The 22,484-nt window shown below is 35.6% G+C and overlaps 1 protein-coding gene across 3 annotated transcripts in view; it reads left to right on the top strand.

Annotated features, from left to right (window-relative positions):
- Nucleotides 1–21,112, top strand: part of EPHA3 (EPH receptor A3) — a 362,563-nt gene extending 341,451 nt beyond the window's left edge. For all 3 annotated transcript variants that reach the window (XM_055086086.1, XM_024120412.3, XM_024120411.3), the window contains 3 exons: nucleotides 184–377; nucleotides 14,194–14,349; nucleotides 20,853–21,112. In XM_055086086.1, coding sequence (XP_054942061.1) covers nucleotides 184–377; nucleotides 14,194–14,349; nucleotides 20,853–20,958 — 456 coding nt within the window. In that variant the 3' untranslated portion in view covers nucleotides 20,959–21,112. The remainder of the gene's footprint in view (nucleotides 1–183; nucleotides 378–14,193; nucleotides 14,350–20,852) is intronic.
- Nucleotides 21,113–22,484: the final 1,372 nt, after the last annotated feature.

Here is a 22,484-nt window from a genome sequence, read left to right as displayed (position 1 = left end):
TTCCTTTACATAATATTTTCAGACATGGATAATTTTTATTTAATAAGCTGCTATCCTTTTAAGAAATTTAAAATGAACACTTTTTCACTTAACTTTGAAATAGTCATATAAGTGTGACCTGCCCATGAAGAAGTAAAAGAAATTCCAACTCTTAAGTCTCTGGAAACTTTGCTTCTCACACAGGTAATTAAAGCTGTGGATGAGGGCTATCGACTGCCGCCCCCCATGGACTGCCCAGCTGCGTTATATCAGCTGATGCTGGACTGCTGGCAGAAAGACAGAAACAACAGACCCAAGTTTGAGCAGATTGTCAGCATTCTGGACAAGCTTATCCGGAACCCAGGCAGTCTGAAGATCATCACCAGTGCAGCAGCAAGGTGACACATTTGATTTTGCATCTTGCACTCACTCTGAAATGAATGTATTTTCTATCTCCAAGATGTTAATTTTTTTCTTCCACTTCCCCAACTGCATACTTTGGTATTTATATTCCTCAAGATTAGAGAGACATGTTTTCTTTTCCTTTTTAAACTTTCAGGAGGAAATTTCATGCTACTTAATGATAAAGATAAAATTCTGGTATTTTTTAACTTCTAGACCAGAAGCATGTATACATTCAGGCTTGAGTATTTGGACAATAGAAACCCTGGACACATAGCTCCTTTTCACTCTCTGCTATTTAAACAAAAACAAAAACAACAACAAAAAAAGGAAATCTCCTGGAGTGGTGAGGAATTCTAGCAAAATCCTGATTTATTCCTCATTTAAAATAAAGTTTCAAAAATAATAACAATGCCTCCAAACCATCACACTGGCTAGGAAAATGCAATTTTCCCTTACTTAATTAAAAAATAATTTGTTTAACCCATATCGTGTGTCAATTACTTTGTTAGACACTGTGAAGGATAAAACTAAGACTAAAATAATGTCAGTGTTCCTGGATAGCCATACAAATGTCAACACACCATAGCCATAAGGCAACCCTGAATGCACAATGTCCATTAGACTTTATGCGTAATTCTCCACGGTAAGAATCATTGAGTTGTCTTAATGGTTTTGAGAAATGTCAATTATATTCTCATTGTACACATAGTGAAAAAGAGTTCTTTTACATTTTGATGATGTGTGTTCTTAAAGGAAAATTACAGTTTTAGTAAAGGAACTACACCTACTGTGCACAAAAATCCACAGTATTAAGTGATATGTATACATACTACATAATGATGATTTACAGTGACTCATGTGTAAAAGATTTAATATAATCCCTTATAGGAGTTTTCTTTTCTTGTTTCTTTTATGCACATCTGTTGGTTTTACTGACAATTATCAAGAGTTGTGACTTTCAAATTGATAGAGCACTTGCTAATGCACTTATAATAGAGTATATAATTTTTCTACCTTAATAGGAACAATTATATTGAGCATACATGATCCAGTTTTTACATTACTTTTGAATAAGATGAATAAAGAAAATTTGAATCAAAGTCTTAATATCAGTATGTAAGAATCATAGAAAAAAAAAGAATCATAGATTATTTGTTGGAAATAACTTTTGGGGGGGTCACTAATATTGAACTTAGTAATATATATTCAGTAGGTAAAACTATTGATAACTTATCCTGCAAGGATGAATCTCTGTCCTAAATTTCAGAGACAGACTGTACAGGCTTTTCTGGAAATCCACCTGACAGTTTAACAACCAACAGGGTAACAAACTTGCCCTTCCTGGGCCATATGGTCCTCATTTTGCACCCTGAAGCCATTTCTTTTGATCTTTACTCAATAGCAATCGTAGCAAAAAAGAACATCTTTTCAATTCTTTCCATATCATAAAAGAGCATTCAAACCATTTCCATAGGATCAATATCAATATAAAGACTAACTCATGTAATATGATCCAGAGATATTTAAATCCAATTCTATGTTGGAAAATAGTCTTAATATCAGATCATATTATGTGAGGATATACGCTCGTATTCAAATTTTCTTCAATTCACTATTCCATTCTTATTGAAGTACATTGAATATTTTTATCCTAATATGTATTTTTTAGTACTTTAATATATCCCCTGTATTTTGTCACAAAACATGCAATTTTAGGGAAACTATTTTTCTAAGAAGTGCCACCCATCTTAATTCACTAAATATAAAAGTTTTAGAAATTGTGTTTATATATTTACTTATTGCCATTAAAATACACAGTGGGCAGATTGTGCTATTATAAATTTATTAACAACAACCTCAAATTACCATGCAACAATCTCAAGAGATCTTATTTTTCTTTAGAAAATTTGCTTTCCCTCTTTTGACAACGATTATTCTATTCTTTTTCATAACTGATTAAACTCATTCCCTTTCCCCTTTAATTTTCCAGTGATGCCCTTGCTACATGCTTTATTGAGAAAATACAAGCCATCAGATGGGAAATTCCAGCAGCAAAACAAAAACAAACTGGAGCCTGCACCCATCCATCTTTTTCTTTTTTCCTCTAATTACAAGAGAGGAAAGTTCTTCTTACCTCGAATTAGAAGAGAGGAAGTGTCCTTTCAATGTCAGAGGCAAATCCTTTCTCTCTCTCTCTCTCTCTCTCTCTCTCTCTCTCTCTCTCTCTCTCTCTATCACCTGCATACCCAGGCTCTTTCTCTCTCTCCTGCATATGCAGGCTCTTTATTTCTGCAAGATTATTGCCATAAAAATATGTTCTATTATTACGTTGTTTCTCAAATTTCCCTAATACAAGAATCATCAGGAGAACTTATTAAATGCACAAATGTCAAGGTCTAACCCAAGCTACTAATTTGGAATCTGCAGGAAAGGGAAATGGAATTTGGACATTTGATAAAAACTCCAGGGGATTTTTATCATCAAGGAAATTTAGAAGATGGTATTTGTCAACATCACCTCTGCTAACCCCACATCTCTGCCAACTACTTCCTTATTTTTTTATCACCCTTCACAGCCAAACTTCTCCAATAAGAGTCTCACACACATCTCAAAACTTAATATTCAAATTTTATCCTTTTATTTTCTCCTGATAGCCTCATCCTTCCACTGCCTTCCAAATTTGGTTGAATACACCAGCACCTATTCATTTACCCATTCAGGATTATAGCCAGTCTTGGTACCTCTTCCTTGCTCTCCACACTTTGATCCAGGTGATCACTGGGTCAACATGATCCATTTCTCTCCCTTTTCACTTGCAAACACTCTCTCCTATGACTTTTTCTGCTTCTGATCTAGACCACTGCAGTAGCCTCCTGATGTGTCCCCTGCTTCCATTCTTGTCCCATGCTAAGCGTCTTGTCACAGAGCCTTCAGAATTTTCCTATCAATATATGTATTGATACATTATATATTGATAAATTATATACATATAATATAATTTCAGTCACCTCTTTATAACCAATTTTGAATTTCCATTATACTTAGGGAAAAAAAGCTACATTCTTCTTGATTGTTTAAATAGCCCTGCTCCTCCAATGTCATTTCTTTTATTCAAATATTCATTTCTTCATTTTTTCAACAATATGCTAAGCTACTATGTGCTAGGCATGTGCAGACGCTGGAGTACAGTGATGAAGACAAATATGGTCCCTACCATCCTGGAGCTTACATTATAGAAGATGTACAGTAGATAATAGACAAGCACAGATTATAGGAAGGAAATAAATAAAAGGTTGTGATAGATTATTAAAGGGTGGTTGAGGAAAAAGCCCTCTGAGGAGGTGATATTTGAGCTGAGAACTAAAAAAAGGAAAAGAGCCAGATTTTTTTTTTTTTTTTTTTTTTTTTTTTTAGCTGTGCTACGCAGCATGTGGGATCTTATATCCCCGACCAGGGATTGAACCTGTATTGGGACCACTGAGTCTTAACCACTGGACCGCCAGGGAAGTTCAAGCCAGATTTATAAAGAACCATCCCCTCCATAAAAATATTTTGTAGGGGCTTCCCTGGTGGCGCAGTGGTTGAGAGTCCGCCTGCCGATGCAGGGGACGCGGTTTCGTGCCCCGGTTCAGGAAGATCCCACATGTCGCGGAGCGGCTGGGCCCGTGAGCCATGGCCGCTGAGCCTGCGCGTCCGGAGTCTGTGCTCCGCAACGGGAGAGGCCACAACAGTGAGAGGCCCACGTACCGCAAAAAAAGAAAAAAAAAAATTTTAAAAAGGATCTTGGCATAGGAAGAAGAAACTGCAAATGAGTCTGGAGAGTTCTAGGAAGTGGCAGAGGGACAACAGCATAACCGAAGAGCAGTAGGGAAAGGAAGAGTCTGTCACAAGAAGGCAAACAGGAGCCAGAACACTTGAGGCTACCCAGGTCATGGTGAAAACTTTGGAATTTTTTGAAATGCATGAGGAACCCATTAAGACATTTAAAGCAGAGATGTGACACTATTTGATTTACGCAACTGCTTTGTTGGGGGAGAGGAATTTCCACCTTTCAACCTGTGCTACTTTCACTTAAATAGTACTCTAGCCTCAGTGACCAACCTCAAGTTCCTTCAGAAAGTCAAAGCATTTCAGACATGAGGACAGTAGCACATGCTGTTCTCTTTGTCTTAAGATTCTTCTTTGCATTCATCTTCCCTTAGAAAGCAGCTTCTACATCTTGTCTTAATTGAGGCATTCTCTGGCAACATGATTTAAAGGTCAACACCATTATTCTTTCATGGGCCACTACACTATGTCCTCGCTCTTCATCATAATTTTAATTCAGTTGTGTGCATTTTCTTTTTATGTATCCGTTCCTCCAATTAACTCAGCCCTATGAGATCAGATGCCATGCTGCCTTTGTATTACCATGTTGATACTGGAAATTCATTATCTGTTAAGCACATGAATACATATTTACTGGAATAATAATAAATTTTCATTTCAACAGACATACAATTTTTAGAAGAATATTCTAGTTTTATTCCTATTCATTATACAGATTTCTGCAGACATTAGTCATAATGGTAAAAGCTTAAAATTTTCTCCTAAGCAAATCTCATGTTTCCCTTTCTGTCAACTCAACTCCAGAAACAGTCTCCTCAACACACTTGGAGACTGTCTCAATCTGAGTTTGTGGATGGCACCAAGGATTGAAATTTCTCAATGACTTAGTTATTTAGATCAATGTATAGAATTATGCCTATAAAGTCCTTTAGGAAAAACAACATCATTCTATTATTTTTTATAGGGATGTTGTTTTCCAGAGTCTGCCTGTGTCTACTTAGTTTTATGGCAAATTTTATTTCATATACTGTTACAGAAATCTTTCTATAATGCATTATTTTACTCTTCAGCCTTCCTTAGAGTTGATGATTCATAACAGAAACATTTCCAAAGAATCTTACAGGAAGAGTGTCTTTGTGAATATCACTGCTGGAAGTCGGGAAGGTGTTTAAGCAGATGGTCGGGGTGTACCAGATTAAAAACTTACTTGTATGTTGCAAGAAGCGGTAAGAAGGGAAGGGAAGTTACATTAAATTTTATGTTATGTTTGTTTTCTGGTAATTGATTTATTTTCCTAAAAGTAGAGCAATTGGAGGAGACATGAACACATTTGAAGTTTTGACTATATGAATATGAAGATACAAATATTTGTTTAACAGTTACTTTGTGTGAGGCATTATACTAGGCCCTGTGGTGCTTATACAGGTAAAGAGACACAGCCTTCGACTGCAACAGCTTGCCTTTGAAAATAGGAGGAAAAGAAAAGTTCAGAAATACTATATAATTGACCCTTGAACAACATAGGTTTGAATTGTATGGGTCCACTTATAGACAGATATCTTTGAATAGAAAATACTACACTACTACAGGGTTTGTGGTTGGTTGAATCTGAGGATGCCGAGAAACCTCAGATAAGAGATAAGAATAGGGAGGGCCGACTATAAATTAACCCCTGTGTTGTTCAAAGTCAACTGTAATATCCTTCAGAATATGTAATTATTAGAGCAAGAAGACAAGGTTTTAGGAATCATGAAGGAAGGATGAGTTTACTTTTAGCTTTCAGAATATCTGGCAGTTGCAGAGAAGTGACTTTTGGATGATGGATGAAATTTCTACCAGCAGATAACAAGATAAGATCATACCAGGCTAGGGGAACACTGTACAAAAAAGTAAAACACACAAAAACTTAGGATACTTCCATTTACATTGCATAATACATTTCTGCTATAATACAGCATAAGAAAGGAAATTATGAGAAAAGAGCCAGATAGATGATTTCACCAGATAATGGAAGATTTAATGTCATCTCTAGAAATCTGGACTTTTGTCCATGAGGAAAAGAAGAGCCATTGAAGATGCTTAAATGATATATTACATTGTGCCTGTGGAATAGTTCTCTGCAGCTATACCTAGAATAGCTGGAGGGGAATAGTTCATGACAAGGAGTAGGGAGGTGATTTCAGTAGTCTTGGGAAGGACTTATGCTAGGGTAGAGCAGAGAAAATAAAAAGAAAAGGTGTGAATTCAAAAAGTTGTAATGAAGTATTATAAGACAGGGTGACTGGTGAGATGTGCAGAGTGACAGAGAGAGTATCAGAGAGTACTTCCAGGTGAACAAGGAGGACTCTGAGAACAGTGCTCCCACTGACAGAGGTAGGAAGGACAGCTCTGTGAGGCAAATGAGCATTTCGGACACAATGAGAGTGAGTCCCACAAGAAGCTGGAAATTTACATCTCAAGCTGGGGGAGAGATTAAAGCTAGGCATCCAATTTGGAGCCTTCTCTCTGCAAACATAATTTTAAAAACCACCATTAGAAATGTATTTAGAAGGTACAAATCTTGGTCTAGTCATGCTGATTTTCACCACAAGTATCGATATATCCATCTGTATTCTCCTAATGATAATTTAATTTCTAGTTAAAGCTCTCATATCCCATGGATTATAGGGAGACTTTAATCAGTGAAGAGTGGAGGGTGTTTGTCCACATAGGTTGACACTGAGACGCACACCCCCTCCCCCAATCTCCCAGACTGAACTTTTGAACTTCTCCTTGCTGCTTCTGTGCTGCCGTGTGGCCAGGAGTGTTTCTGAAGCATCTAAATGCCTCAGTCCCTTAGTGCAGAAGTCATGACCTCAAAAATCTACAAGAGCCAAGAAGCTGATTGAAATGAGTGAATGCTTCAACAGTGTGTAACAGGGTGTGGTGGTAGTTTATGGAGATTTCAAGCTCCTTATAAGGGGACTACAGAGCCAATCAAGCCAGTAGGTGGCAATCCTAGAAGGAAAAATGTATGCAACATTAATTATTATCTCAGAACAATAACCCACTGTATACACTTCCACCCAGAGAGAAAGAAAGTGGTCTCTGTTTAGAGCTTTGGAGAACGGTACCCATTACAGAGCAAAAAAAATATGAAATGGTAGGTAGAAACAGGAACAGCCAGAGTTAGGAATGAGATTTCAACCGTTACAGAAACCACAGCCCAAGGAATTTTCCAAAAGTGGATAGAATGAACTGTATTATCAAAAGGTGCCAAAGCGTAGGCAAAAAAAGACAACTGAGGAAAAAAGCCACTCAATAAGCAATGAGAAGACATTGAATTCTCTTTAGATAACTATTTTGATTCTTTTAGAGTGATAGATGAGATATGAAATTTTAAGAGATTTAGTTATAATTGGATGATGAAAAGGAAAAGGCAATGTGAAAATAATGCTTTTGAGAAATTCAGAAAAAATGAAAAATATAGTCATAATACACATGTATAAAGGGTGAAAGTAAAGCTCCCTTCCTATTGGTAAGAATTGGAGAAATTTTTCCTAAAGATATTCCTGATAGAAAATATTGCTAGAAAAATAAATAGAAAATGGCCTTAGAATGATAAATTTTCTCTACTACACAATATGTTTTTGTTATACAAATTAAAAAATAAACAAAATTCATTTTTATTTTATTTTTAAAATTTATTTATTTTATTTTATTTTATTCTTGGCTGCATTGGGTCTTCGTTGCTGCGCACAGGCTTTCTCTAGTTGCGGCGAGAGGGGGCTGCTCTTTGTTGCCTTGCGCGGGCTTCTCATTGTGGTGGCTTCTCTTGTTGCGGAGCATGGGCTCTAGGTGCGCAGGCTTCAGTAGTTGTGGCTCACGGGCTTCAGTAGTTGTGGCTCCCAGGCTCTACAGCGCAGGCTCAGTGGTCGTGGCTCATGGGCTTAGTTACTCCGTGGCATGTGGGGTCTTCCTGCACCAGGACTCGAACCCGTGTTCCCTGCATTGTCAGGCAGATTCTTAACCACTGCGCCACCAGGGAAGCCAGCAAAATTCATTTTTAAAAGCAACTGTTTTGAAGATGAGTTTTATATAATATACATTTATGTAATACATATAGTATGATTATTTATTACATATATTTATGTATTGTATAATAGACAATTAGCTTTACATTATGTATAAAATATATCTCTTGGATTTAAATAAATTGATTAAATTACTTTCATGAATGTAGTTAAATTAAAAATTTTAAAAGACTAAAAATAGAGAAAAATAACAGATGAATTAATTCACTTCTATTCAGGCCGTACGATGCCTTTTTCTTTTTTGGATATTTATGTATATAAAATGAAATAGACGCGTTCTTTAAATTCACAAAATTTTCACGTGCCAGGCCATTGGATTCTTCACGACTATTGTAAATTTATAGAATACAAATTTTTGGCATAAAGAATTAAATAGTACATTCAATTTATTTGGAATAAGGTTCTAAAGTGAAAGTAAAGGAATTTATGATATAAAGACTTAAACAATATATTTAAAATATTTAGACTAAGATTCTGAAGACCCAATTATACTTAATTTAATTGAAATGATTTTAAATATATTGTTCCATTGCATTTATTGCCAACTTGTAGGGATTTATGTTTATTAAGTTGCAGAATAAATAGGAACAAAAATAAGCAATACTTGTAATTTTTACCTGTTAATGGCACTAAATTAGCATTAATAAAATACTTCTCACCTCTAAAAGAACAAAATATAATTCTTTTTGAGAATAACTGCTGTTTTGACAAATATTATATCCTTTAAGAGAAGTCTGATGACCAAAAAACAATCTGTTTCTCAAAATGACTTTGACCTTCAATTCTGAAACTGACAGGGTGACTTTCCTCATGAACAAATATGATACAGAACCTCTTAGAGGGAAGCAAATATTTCAAATACCCAGGTGATCTCTTTTTTTTTAATCTTAAAAATCAAAGCAGGTTATTTTACCATTGGGAGAAATTAAAACAGATGTAATAGCTATAACTGCTAAGATTTTTGTCCTTAAAGCCTAGAGACAATCAAAATAAACACAATGACTTTACTCCTCCTTAATGTGTTTTCATATACTAGTCTCCTGTTGGGAACTATATATACTTAAAATTATTTTTACTTACTGATGACAAGTTAAATTCGTTTATTCCTATCTGGACTTTCTAACTTTAGAGATAAAAAAAATCAAGATTATCATAAATTCGCATTTAAAAAATTGGCAAGTACAAAATTTTCCCCTTGAAATGTAATGACACCATTTGAAATTAAAATGTTAACAATAAATTATAAAATGTATTGAAAAAGTATATTACTATTTTATATATCACGCAATAATAAAGGTAGATATGATTAACATTTTGCCTTTGAGAAATTACCCTTTAGTTTTAATATGGTCCCTGAAACTATTCACAACCACAGACAAAAAGCAGGTAATTATAGAGGTATAGAATACAACTCCAATATTATTAATATTTACTTCTAGACTCAGTAGGCATCTACTTATTCATTCAAGCAATGTGTATTAATCAGTATTTTTAATACATAAAAAATAAAGCCCTCTGTAAACCCAAAGGAGTCTTTTTATGTTATAAAAGAATAACTTAACATTCAATTTTAGAGTTTAGAATCCTAGTGCAATATTGAAATAAGATCATTATGAGAAGATATTCTTGGGACTAGCAGTTATTTATTGACATTTGTTCCCCAGTATCTGGTGCTAGTTGGTATGACCATTTACAGATAAAATAGGAGTTGATGGGAAAAATATATATGTGTACCTCTTTAATGCAGCAGTATGAAAATCCACAAAAGAATAATTCACAAACCTAAATACAAGGAGAGAGGAAGAAAGGGAAGAAAGTTATTTTTTGTTTCCCCTGAGCAAACATGTAATTTCCATGATTTCTTTTTAATGACTGCAGTCTGTGGCCAGTAGGTACTGATTTATGAAAAGCTGTAAAAGATCAGGTGGAACTCTGCAGGACATCGTTTACAGCTGCACGGATTGAAACCTATCTAATTTGTCTAGTAAAAGTGTGAGCTCACGGTGCACATCACCCAGGCTATAAATTTCCCCTTCAGACCCAATGTCTGGGGCTGGGTCTAAAAAAACGCCAATGCCTGCAGCTGCTCAAAAAGCCCACATTCCCCTGGTGTGCATGAAGAGACATCACAGGCTCTTCACAGTGAGAGACAAATTCCTATCCATTGATAAACTCACCAGATGTCCTCTCAGAGGAGGAAAGGAACCAATTTTTATTTGAATTCCCCAGAGAAATCCTGGAAGTGGAAAAATGATACTTTGCAGGGCTGGTTATTCCGAGGTCACCGGCATTAAAATTAGGTCCTTCTTTGTCTTCCTTATACTTTGATCCAAGTAATAAACAGAAAGACTCGGTTGGGGTCACTCTAATCCTTAATCCGCACATCCTGTTTTATTTCAATTTGTTTATACTAATTTTCTCTAAATTCTTGTTGAGTCTGACTATACTGTTGAGTTTAAAAATACAAACCATTTTGAATTTAGAGGGGAAAATTCTGCATTTTGCTATTAGGCATACTTCATAAATATTCTGAATAAATGTCCTGCGGTTTGATTCTTCATACCCACAAACCTATAAATAAAAACATATTGCTATTCATGGGACCAAGAGTCGACAAGAGTCGACATTAGATTCTATGCTTCAGCTACTGTAGCAATTCAAGCTGTGGGGTGTGAGTGTGTGTATGTGTTTGCTTGCATGCCTGTAGATAGTCTAGTACTTTATTGTCTCCTTTCTAGGTCTCACTTCATTTTTCTTATACAATTTTCTCACATCTGATGTAATGCTACGCCTATAAATTTTGTTTACTGATTCCAAGTCTTATCCAATGGGTCCAATGTTATATCTAATGTTGGCCAATGACCAAGACTATGTCATTCATGATGGTCATACAAAACAACCCAAGAATAATGTATACGTGTTGGACCCCGGGTTGTATATCTATATCTGTAATTCCTCAAGTTCTTAGGAAAAAAACATAAGCAAGACATTTTCAATGATTTAAAAAATAAACTTTTTTTTCTTTTTCAGGTGGGTAATTTAAAGAATCATAGAAAATTATTTATGTATATGTTCCAGAAGAGAATAACATATAAAATGTTATATTTATATTTTATGATATTCTAGGTATTCCTAAAGGAAATAAAATTAATGCTTTGTAAAATAGTACCTAATTTCTGTTCCTTTCTTTCTCTTAGATAACCTATGAGGATTAGTTGAAACTAAACCGTAACACATAATACAAATTACAAATTTTAATTTGTAATTAAAATAATTTTAATTTTTAATTTATAATTCAAACACTTGAGGTAGAGAGGATTGAAGCAGTTGAATTTAGTCTAATGGAAAGAAGTTTGAAAAGTCCTGCACATTCAGCTGTCTCCACTTCACAAATCTTGACAGGGAGGGAACTAGTTATTGATCTGTATTTTCCACAGAGCTTGCAAATATAGGCAGAACCAAACTGTCATGTTCTCAGTGTTTTCTTAAACTGAGCACTAAAATTGTGTTAAATTTTCATTTTTATCAAATAAATAATTAAACTTATTTTTAATTAATTAAAATTTTATTTTGATCAGATAAATTTAATGTCTCCCCATCAAAATCCAAATGAATTTGCAGTTCTCTCTTGTATTCCCAACAACAGCACACAGGTTCAGGGCATGCTTGTTCAGATTTCAGAATCTTAACCTCACACTTAAGCGTGTCTTGTATATTAGGGAGTGAGCTGGAGAAATATCATCAATAGTAATGGAAATTCCACATATCAGTGATATCATATGATATTTTCTTTCTCTGTCTGACTTACTTCACTCAGTATGACAGTCTCTAGGTCCAGCCATGTTGCTGCAAATGGCATTATTTTGTTCTTTTTAATGGCTGAGTAATATTCCATTGTATATATGTACCACATCTTCTTTATCCATTCCTCTGTTGATGGACATGTAGGTTGCTTCCATGTCCTGGCTATTGTAAATAGTGTTGCAATGAACATTGGGGTGCATGTATCTTTTTAAATTATGGTTTTCTCCAGATATATGCCCAGGATTAGGATTGCTGGATCATATGGTAGCTCTACTTTTAGTTTTTTAAGGAACCTCCGTACTGTTTTCCATAGTGGCTGTACCAATTTACATTCCCACCAACAGTGTAGGAGGGTTCCCTTTTCTCCACATCCTCTCCAGAATTTATTGTTTGTAGGTTTTTTGGTGATGGCCATTCTGACCAGTGTGAGGTGATACTTTATTGTAGCTTTGATTTGCATTTCTCTAATAATTAGTGAATCATCTTTTCATGTGCTTTTTGGCCATTTGTATATCACTTATATGTGGAATCTTAAAAAATGGTGCAAATGAACTTATTTATAAAACAGAGATAGAGTCACAGATGTAGAAAGTGATCTTATGGTCACCGGGGGCGGGGGTGTGTGTGGAGGAATAAACTGGGAGATTGGGATTGACATGTGTACACTACTATATATAAAATAGATGACTAATAAGGACCTACTGTATAGCACAGGGAACTCTACTCAATACTCTGTAATGACCTATATGGGAAAAGAATCTAAAAAAGAGTGGATATATGTAAATGTACAACTGATTCACTTTGCTGTACTGCAGAAACTAACACAACATTGTAAATCAACTATTCCAATAAAATTTTTTAAAAATAGCAGTGGAAATCTCCCAATTAAAAATTCCTTTTACATGTGGGCAGGACTCTGATTTGTCACTTAATTTTCGTTTTAGCTTCCACATATATTGTAGGGGCATAGCATCAGTGCCTAACTAATGTAAGGATTAAAGTCCTTCATATCTGTGTGTTATGCTTAATATTGTAAGTGCTCATAAATGTTCAATATAATCCTTATTGCTGTTGTTGTTACTATTATGATTCATCTCAAAGCAAAGGCCTTCATAACTACTATTTACTCAAGCTCCCATCCTAAGAGGAAAGATAAAGAGAAGGACAATCAAGTGTCCACCTGGTGACTGGTTCCAGGCTTATGAGTCAAAGGACAGTCAAAGAGGCCACTGAGAGCTGAAAAGGCAACCCAGGCAGTTTACCAATAAGATGCTTCTCTTGGTTCTTCAGGGATGAAAATATGGTTTCCTCCATTTCTTTTGTTCCTTTGATTCACCAGATCTTGCAGCTGGTCATAGATCTATAGTAAGACCTGTAATTATATAAAGCAATCCTAAAAGTTCTTGTTAATGCTGATTATATTGTGCAATAAAAGTCATAGTCACAATGTCTGTCTATCTATCATCTACTTCTGTATATATGTTATAAATCTATTTGATGTTGTCATATTTGTGAGAATTTCACTTATTGTTACTCATCTACTTTTTCCTATTCTTTTTGTAATTTTTATTTTTAATGACATTGTGACATTATTTAAGTCTGTACTGACTTTATGTCCTGCTGTAAGTATAGTCCAGGTTGTTCAAACTGTCCCTTAGACAGCAACCTGCACAGTGTCTACAGATGAACATCCAGTAGCCAGGATTTAATGTTGGAAACCAAATCCATCCACCAAAGCAGACAGAGGAGTATGCAGTGTGTTGTGTCAGCTATAACTGTAACCTAAATTATCACCATCTTTTATGGTTAAACAAATTAAATTATAAAAGTATGTATGGATATATTTATGCTTTTCACTGGCAAAGTTTCAGTAATTTAAAAAGCAGTCGTGAGTGCAGAAGGGGAGCACTGAGACAAGATGATTACACAGTATTCTTGCAAGCCGCCAGCTTGAGCAGATGAAGACTTCATGGCAGATAAATTTCACAAACAGGAATGCTACATGAAGTCTGGAAGTTCCTGCTGATGTTGGTGTCGAATATTGACATGCAGCAACTCTGCTGACTCCTGATCTCTCTCCCATTGGTATTTTCTTTTCTTGCAGGCCATCAAACCTTCTTCTGGACCAAAGCAACGTCGACATTACTACCTTCCGCACAACAGGTGACTGGCTTAACGGTGTCCGGACAGTGCACTGCAAGGAAATCTTCACAGGCGTAGAGTACAGTTCTTGTGACACCATAGCCAAGATTTCCACGGAGTAAGAATAAGTTTTGACTGAACTTTCTAGTGGACATATGTGTTTAGGATTAATGTATTATAAATAATAGATGAATCTCTGAGGTACTTAACTTTCTCCTGTAACCACTGAGCTGGATCCTGGGTCTTTGTCAAGGAAACCTTCTAGATTGAGGTGTGTTGATGTGTCTTCCTCTCTCATGCTAGATCCCCACAATAGGTGTCTTCATTGAACTATGATCTCCTTCAGATAGACCAACAGATACATAGCCACACCCAACCCCAAAGGACCCAAGCCCCTAATTTAAAACATAAGCAGATATGGCATGATGATTCATATATCCTCGCATTTGTGATTCTCTGTTATTTTTAACAAAGCCTAACCTCTATGGAAATGGAAAATTGAGAACTAAGTGGGCAACCTGGTATATAAGGAAACATGCTAAAGTCTAAAAGTAGTTCTCATAGCTATTAAATAAACATACCGTCATCTATTAATGAGTGATCTCATGCTAGAAAATAAAGTTATAAATAGGTTTAAGACATGGTTTTCCTTAAAAAAGCTTATGGTCAGTTTGGAAGAGAGAATATGCATAATTAATATATATTAATTAGTATTAATTTATGATTTCATGTGTTAAAAGCCAATAATAATCAAGTATAATATGCTATACACCTTAGACAGCGGTCCTGTGGTACAATAGGGATCCTTTGGTAATAGGAATTCTTTGATATGAGAAACCCATGGCCTTAAGGAGAGGGGATTTGTAAGGAATCAGGAGAACACACTGAATAATCCATAAAATTCATCCTCATTCACCAGGTATGCTAATTGGAAACAAGAAGTGAAAAACTGAAAGCCATATTCTTCATCTCTCTGTGAATGAGAGACAATTTACTTCACTTTCCAATGAGACTGCATCATTTTTTCTTTTTCTACACAGTGACTTTTTCTGTTTTCCCATGCACATAGCTGAAAATGACTCTCTCAACCCTAGATCATACAACCTTGGTATGCCACTCAACTGACCAGGGTCCAACTCTCTTTCTTCTAAGTCCCCCGGAGAGACATTCTGATGGCCTCAGTCTTGCTTATAGACTGGCTTCTCCAAAATCATGTTTGCCATGAGCTAATCATTTCTATTCAAAGGAGGAAGAATGAGACAGCATGAACTTGACTATAGGGGTCCTTTCCTGAGGGTAAGATAAAGGACTGCTCCAAAGAAAGAGGTTTTGTGTGGGGCAGATACATCAAAAGTTGTCCACAATTTTGTAGCTTGCAAGGTCTGTTTGGAAACTGTATCCATCTTTGAGTCAAAATCTTCTATCTTTGATCTTTGTTACATTAAATAAGTCCTTTTGTGCTCTCAAGTTCCTTTAAGTCATATCCAATATTTGAATATTTAAATGTTATTGAATATTTAAGGACTTTCATTGTCATACTGTCAATTATTTAAACAAAATCACCTTGGAGAGCTATAGATTAGATGTCAAAAAGGGGTGTGTAGTGTAATTAATAGAGATACAAGTGCCTAACAAATAGGTAAAGAAGTTTACTATTTAAGGTATAGCATCCCATTAGAAACACAAACATCATGAAAGGATCTATAGCAAGGGAATATTACTATTGAAGAGGAGAATTTGTTCTTAGAAAATAAACTCACACTAGTCCACTTAATATGTGTTGGCATTCCTGTTTAAAATAGAATGTAGTATCTGTTGAATAGCCTTCTGACCCAATTGACAATGTGTTTTGGGTTTCTATGGTAGTTATTTTGATCAGACACAGTCCCAGGATATATTAATGTATTTAAATATTTTTGTAAGTCCTTATTTTAGTAATGTAAACAGTTTGGGTTATGATATACAAGAAACTTGCTTCAGAGCACAGAAGCATAGCAAAGAACAAGCACAAAGTTAAAATTTTCTACACCATTGCCAGATTTTCAAAGGTAAATGTTTATTCTCAATAAAATATCAACACTCAGAGCTTTTAGATAATGGAACACTATATTGAAGTGGATGAAGCAGAACATTGTTAATATGATTAACTGCTAGCTCACAATTTAAATACAGCCAGACATTCTAATCTATGAATATGGTCAGAAAGCTATTTGCTTAAAAAGGTAAAGTGGCAGCCTTTGTTACACTTCCAAGTTGGGGATGTATTTGTCTCAACAGTACAGTATTGGATGCTAAGCTCTTTTTGGCTGGTTAGAATATTTTCACTTAATTGTTATGATTATTTAAACAACCTGTGAGTGTACATTCACGATGATTGAAAACTGATTTTTCCTAAGAGATTCGGCTCTTTTAGGTTTGCCCTTCACACTGAGCCAGATGGTTTCAGGTCTCTCTGTATTTCAATGTTCTTTCTTCTGTCCTTTCTCCTCAATTCAGGGACAACATAGAATTAACATCTACTGACCTAAAACTCCTTGAAAAGAGTTGTTTACTTTTTGGGTCTCTCCAATCTCTACCTCATACCCACCCTTGTTTATATTATAAAAAATATTTAACACACTAAAAATTTGGAAAAATTTAGTGAGGCAACATTTTCACCTTAAATGCTGTGAAATATTTAACTTGATATTTCATTCTTCCTTTTGCAGTCTTAGGCTTGTTGTTTGAATTTGATTCCTTCCAATCCCTATTTTCTTTGTGTCTTACAGAGTCAATTCAGAAATGATTCCCTTGACCAAATAACTACAGAGATTCTCCTAGAGTAAGACAGAGATACTTTAAAAAGGATATTGCATTTGTTTTTTACTATCCAGACTATCAATCACAGGAAAAGGTCAAGAGTTTCATACTCAAATAAATATTAACTTATTTCAATTAGTTTAGGGATCTCATTTTTAGGCCAGCTACTCAAGTCATCTAATTTTCAAATAAAATTTTTTAAGAATATGCAGTTTTATTCAGTCAACAAATTTTTAAAAAATATTATTTCATAGCCTAGGATGGATTTAGGAAGGTTAATGTGAGAAGGAAAGAGAGAATGAGAAAGGGCAAGAGTGACTGTAGAAACTGGAGAGAGAATTAAGTGTGTGGAATGAGTAGGACGCAGATTAATTGCTACATGTCATTATCCTGCACACTTGGATGCCGTTTTCAAAGTGTCATCACCTATCCTTTTGCCTTTGAAGTACCAGATAGCTTATTAACCTCTGGTCTCGATCTTGAGCTGCTCTTTATTCTTTAACTTTTCCACTGCTCTTCTGAATAGGGTAGTCCTAACGAGATAAGCATATGGGGAGTGTTACTGAGACTACAGCAGCTGGATGTTTAGAGAGATTTTGGACTTGGCAGGGTGGTGGGTAGAACACATTTTGGTAGGGGGAAAAGAAGGTAGAGGGTACATAAAAACTCAAGTTAAGGCATAACCTAAAGGGATACTTACTGTAATTCCCTTTTCCAGTATAATCCTTTGCATCAAATATAAACAGCATTATGTATCTACTTGCTTATGTTGGGTTCCCAGACACTGAATCTGAAACAGTTTTATGCAGATTTCTTTAGGTGCCCTTGGGACATACATCCATAAAGAAGTGATAAGGGGGCCTTGGACTGAAGGAGAAGACTCAGTCCTACCTACTGGAACAAGAGTCCTAGAGCTTGGCTGGCCCTTCAGAGTTGTCCCAAGCTGGTCTGAGAAATTGCAGCATCTGATTTTTTCCAGTGGCCAGGGTATTGGTGCTTCAGTTCCAGAGGGGAAATAAGGGCCAGGCATCATAGCATATATTACGATGTTTAAATTTCTCAGTGAGCTCAGGAAATTAGTATATTACCTTGGAGCATTTTTTTTTCCCTCTGCTTTCCATGATTACATTTTCTTTTTTAAGCTTGTAAAGAAGGAGAAAAGGAAGAGACAGAGAAAAAAATCAGGAAGTTATAAAAAAAATATGATACAGAACTGGAAGAAAGATGAGAGAAGAAATACAAAAACAGTGAGGATCTATTGATTTATATACATTTATATCTGTCCTGTTTTCTAACTCTTAGATTCATAACCTGACTTTGTTATAGTTTGAGGATGAGTAGGGAAATGTTTGTTGTTCATTTTAAAGGTAGATCCATGGTATCCTTGTAAAAGAATCAAAATCCTGTAGAGCACACATTCTCAAAAGCAGGGGTCAAACATAAATAGACTATGTTACTCTAAGCGAAGGTTTCATTATCCACAGTTACACAAAGGGTGGCAAGCTTGATGTCACCATAACTCCCCATTAGCTTTCCTGGTGAAGCAAGTTAGCTGAAGACTGTGATCAGAGAGTACCTCAGGCAAAATACAAGTTGTCCGTAGAGAATTTATCAGACCCTTGAATGGCAGCAGGGCGGTAACCTGTAGGGCATCAGGATTTCATCCCCAGCTCAGGTGATAGGAATGCAACTGAACCTTAATTACTTTTATGCAGCAGATGCTTAAATAATGTGTAAATTGCTTCTTAAGTAGTTACCTATTGTCTTCTTGCACACCTTTATTGCCTGGGAACTCCTTTTTTTTTTGAATTTTATTTTACTTTTATAGAGCAGGTTCTTATTAGTTATCTATTTTACACAAGTTAGTGTATATATGTCAATCCCTATTTCCCAATTCATCTCACCACCACTCCCCACCCCTGCCCGCCCCAGGGAACTCACTTCTTAAGAAATCAATTAGTTCAATTCAGTGAGGTTGAATTCCCAATTTTTCATTCTTCTTTTAATGCTCAATATAAAGGGGCTCCATCTGTGTGTGTGCGTGTATTTGCATGTGTGTACTTTTACTTCTTTCCACTTTCAGTCTGCCTAACACTCCTTGCCAAGTGACACTTAATCCTCTATCAACTTCCCCAGATAAACATATTTTGGACTATCGATTCACTCTTTAGTAAGTACCTGTTGAGCCCCGGCTAAATGAGACTCATTGTTCAGGGTGTGGTTGATAAGCAGAGTACAAAACCGACAAGAATCCCTGTTCACATGGAATTCACCTTCTTGTGGGACAAGATAGAGAGTAAAGAAAATAAATCAGGAAAAAATGGCAATATGCTGGATGATGATAAATGCTTTGGAAAAAAATGAAACAAAAAAGAAAACAAGAAGTGCAGGTATGAGTGCAGAGAGGGTTTACAATATGAAATAGGAGGATCAGGGAAATCTCATAAGAGGGGGATGTTTGAGTAAAGACCTGAAAGAGATGAAATGTATGAATGAATTACTTAAATCAAGAATATTTAATTAATCATTTGCACATGTTTAGCTAAGTCTTTTTCCCCCCTAAATGAAATTCTATATGTTCTTATAATCTTTATTTTAATGCCTGGTTTCTGAGTTTTAACTAGTTTAAATTTAATAATTTTGATAAATAGAGAAATATCCTTGCCATTTTTTTCTACTTTGAAAGAACTTTCTACTTTAAAGAAATTGTTCCAATTATCTATGGCTGTACAACAAACTGCCTCAAAACTAAAAGGCTAAAACAACAACGATTTTATTGTATACACAATGTCGTGAGTCATGAATTTGGGCAGAGCTCAGGAGGGTGATTCTTCTGCTCTGGTGTTGCTATTGAATTAGGTATCCATCTAACATGCATCTGGTCTAGTCCGGAGGGCTTGAGATGGTTTCACTCTTGTCTGCCTTGGTGCAGAAGCTTCATATAGCTGGGTCTGTAGACCAAGTGCTTACAGATGACCTCTTTGATATCATAGTCTCAAGGTAGTCATACTTCTCACATGGCAGCTCTGGGGCCTAGAGAGGGTGTCTCAGGAGATAAGAGGTAGAATCTGTTAGTATCTTAAGATCTGAGTGCAGAAACTGATACAGTGTCACTTCAAACATATTCTATCCATCAAAGCAGTCCCCAAACTGGCCCAGATTTAAGGGAGACAGGTAATGCCCCACAAGGATGTGTGACCATCTGCATTAGTTTCCTAGGGCTGCCATAACAAATTACCACAAACTTACTGGCCTGAACAACAGAAATTTATTTTTTCACAGTTTAGAAGCCAGAAGTTGGAAATCAAGGTATTGGCTGTGCCACGTTTGCTCCAAAGTCCAAAAGAAGGAATCCTTCCTTCCTTCTTCCAGTTTCTGATGGATCCCAGCAAAGTAACTGCAATCTCTGCCTCCATCTTTACATGGTCTTCTTCTCTGTGTCCCTGTGTGTTCTCTTTCTCAAATAAGGATAGTCTCACTGGATTTAGAGTCCATCCTAATCTAGTATGATCTCATCTTGACCCTTCTCTTAATTACACTTGCAAAGACCCTATTTCTAAATGAGGTCACATGGTGAGGTTCCAGATGGACAGAAATTTTGAGGGCAACACTATTCAACCCACTATACCATATATATACTCTTCCACAAGAATAGAGGTGGAATAGTCAGGATATAATACACAAATGGTGCAAAAATCAGAAAATTTTGTCTAAAACATTGGGATCTATAATTGCACAAGCTTTGTTAATTGAAAATCTCCTATTTACATACTATCCAGGAAACCATGATTCTCACCAGAAATTTTCTCCTTTTTCTTACAGTGACATGAAAAAAGTTGGTGTCACTGTGGTTGGGCCACAGAAGAAGATCATCAGTAGTATTAAAGCTCTAGAAACACAATCAAAGAATAGTCCAGTCCCAGTGTGAAGAGCTATTTCTTGAAGGAGGTGGTGGCTGTGGAAGATGTGGCATCACTCTGCAGACAGATGTCAACACTGGAAATACTGGTGGACATTCCAAGCCCAATAAGACACTCAGATACGAGTACAAATGCCTTAAAATGGAATTGAAAAACTCTTTATTTTCCCCTATCATTTAGTGGATGGGTGGGTGGGTATATTTTGTTTTGTAATTGCTTTTTGATATTAGTTGATGGATTAAATCAAAATTCTTCAGCGCAAAATGATGAACTAGCATAGAGCCATTGATCATAAACTATCATAAAAGCAAAACAAGTGAAATAACATAATGAACATGGTGGCTCTGTTTACAAATAGCCACAAAAGAAAAGACTTGTGATATTTTTATACACAGAAGAAATCTGTAACAGGTATTTTGTTTCTTTAAAAGCAAGCAAAATAGAGGGATTCATACCTCAAATTATCTGGCCATATTTACTACCTTTTCATTGTATTATTCCCTTTCATCTGTTAAAAGGCATATGGAAATGAAGTTTGTAGTTGTTTTAAGTACTACACATTTTTAATTGTTAGCTTCCTTAAGTATTACCATGTAAAAAATGTTTTAATTTTGAAGAAAAGTACATATTTATTTTCTTTTGAATTGTTTTTATTGTTTTCTATTTATGCCTTGATGATTTAATTTGGATTTGTGACAGTCAAGTGCCAAATGCTCTCTCAAATTGTCAGCAGTAGGAAACACAGAAAATGATGGGTTTCTTGCCAGATTTTCTGAACCATCCACTTATATGTATCTATATCTATATACGAAAAGAAACCAAACCCTTTCTTTGTTCATACACTAGCCAAATCTCTCACAGTCGGAATTATTCCATCCATTTTTTTCTCTCCACTTTATAATAAACTGTATGCTCCTAATTTAGTGTAATATACTGGCTTGTGTGTAATGGATTCTCAATGACATACCTGCCCTGCTCTGGTGCTTAGGAGACCATCAATTCCTTCCATTAGGAAAAGAGCTACGTTAGAACTCCTGAATAGAGAATAGCTACACTGGAAAGGATTGGGATCCTATTTAGATTGCTGCATTAATTGGCGATATAGCCTATAAGCTGAAGCATGAGTCAAAAAATCACTTGTTGACTGGCTTTGAAATGCCACTTAATATCTTTGCTTAAACTTGTTGAGCTATTTATAGAGAATGATGATAACTAAACTACTCATCTGCCTCACTGGGGTTTTGTTAAATTAATTAAACATTGTCATTATCAATAGCAAGTATTATTATCTTTAAGAGTCTCTGCTGAAATGCACCTATTGTAGTTTTGGTGTATATCTTAGAAGCATTGAACTTCTTGACATTTATTGAACATATAATTTTCAAAATAGCTGGTTGTCTAGCAAGACTCAAAATCTGGAAAGATCTCTTATTGCAGGAACTTACACTTACTATTCCATAAATGTCAAATATGAGCATACTCATTAATATTTGAAATACATACCTGGTGGAGATCTAGCCATAATATATTGTGA

The sequence above is a fragment of the Physeter macrocephalus genome, chromosome 1, assembly GCF_002837175.3.
Source record: "Physeter macrocephalus isolate SW-GA chromosome 1, ASM283717v5, whole genome shotgun sequence".
Classification (NCBI taxonomy): domain Eukaryota; kingdom Metazoa; phylum Chordata; class Mammalia; order Artiodactyla; family Physeteridae; genus Physeter; species Physeter macrocephalus.
This window is presented reverse-complemented; position numbering and strand designations above follow the sequence as displayed.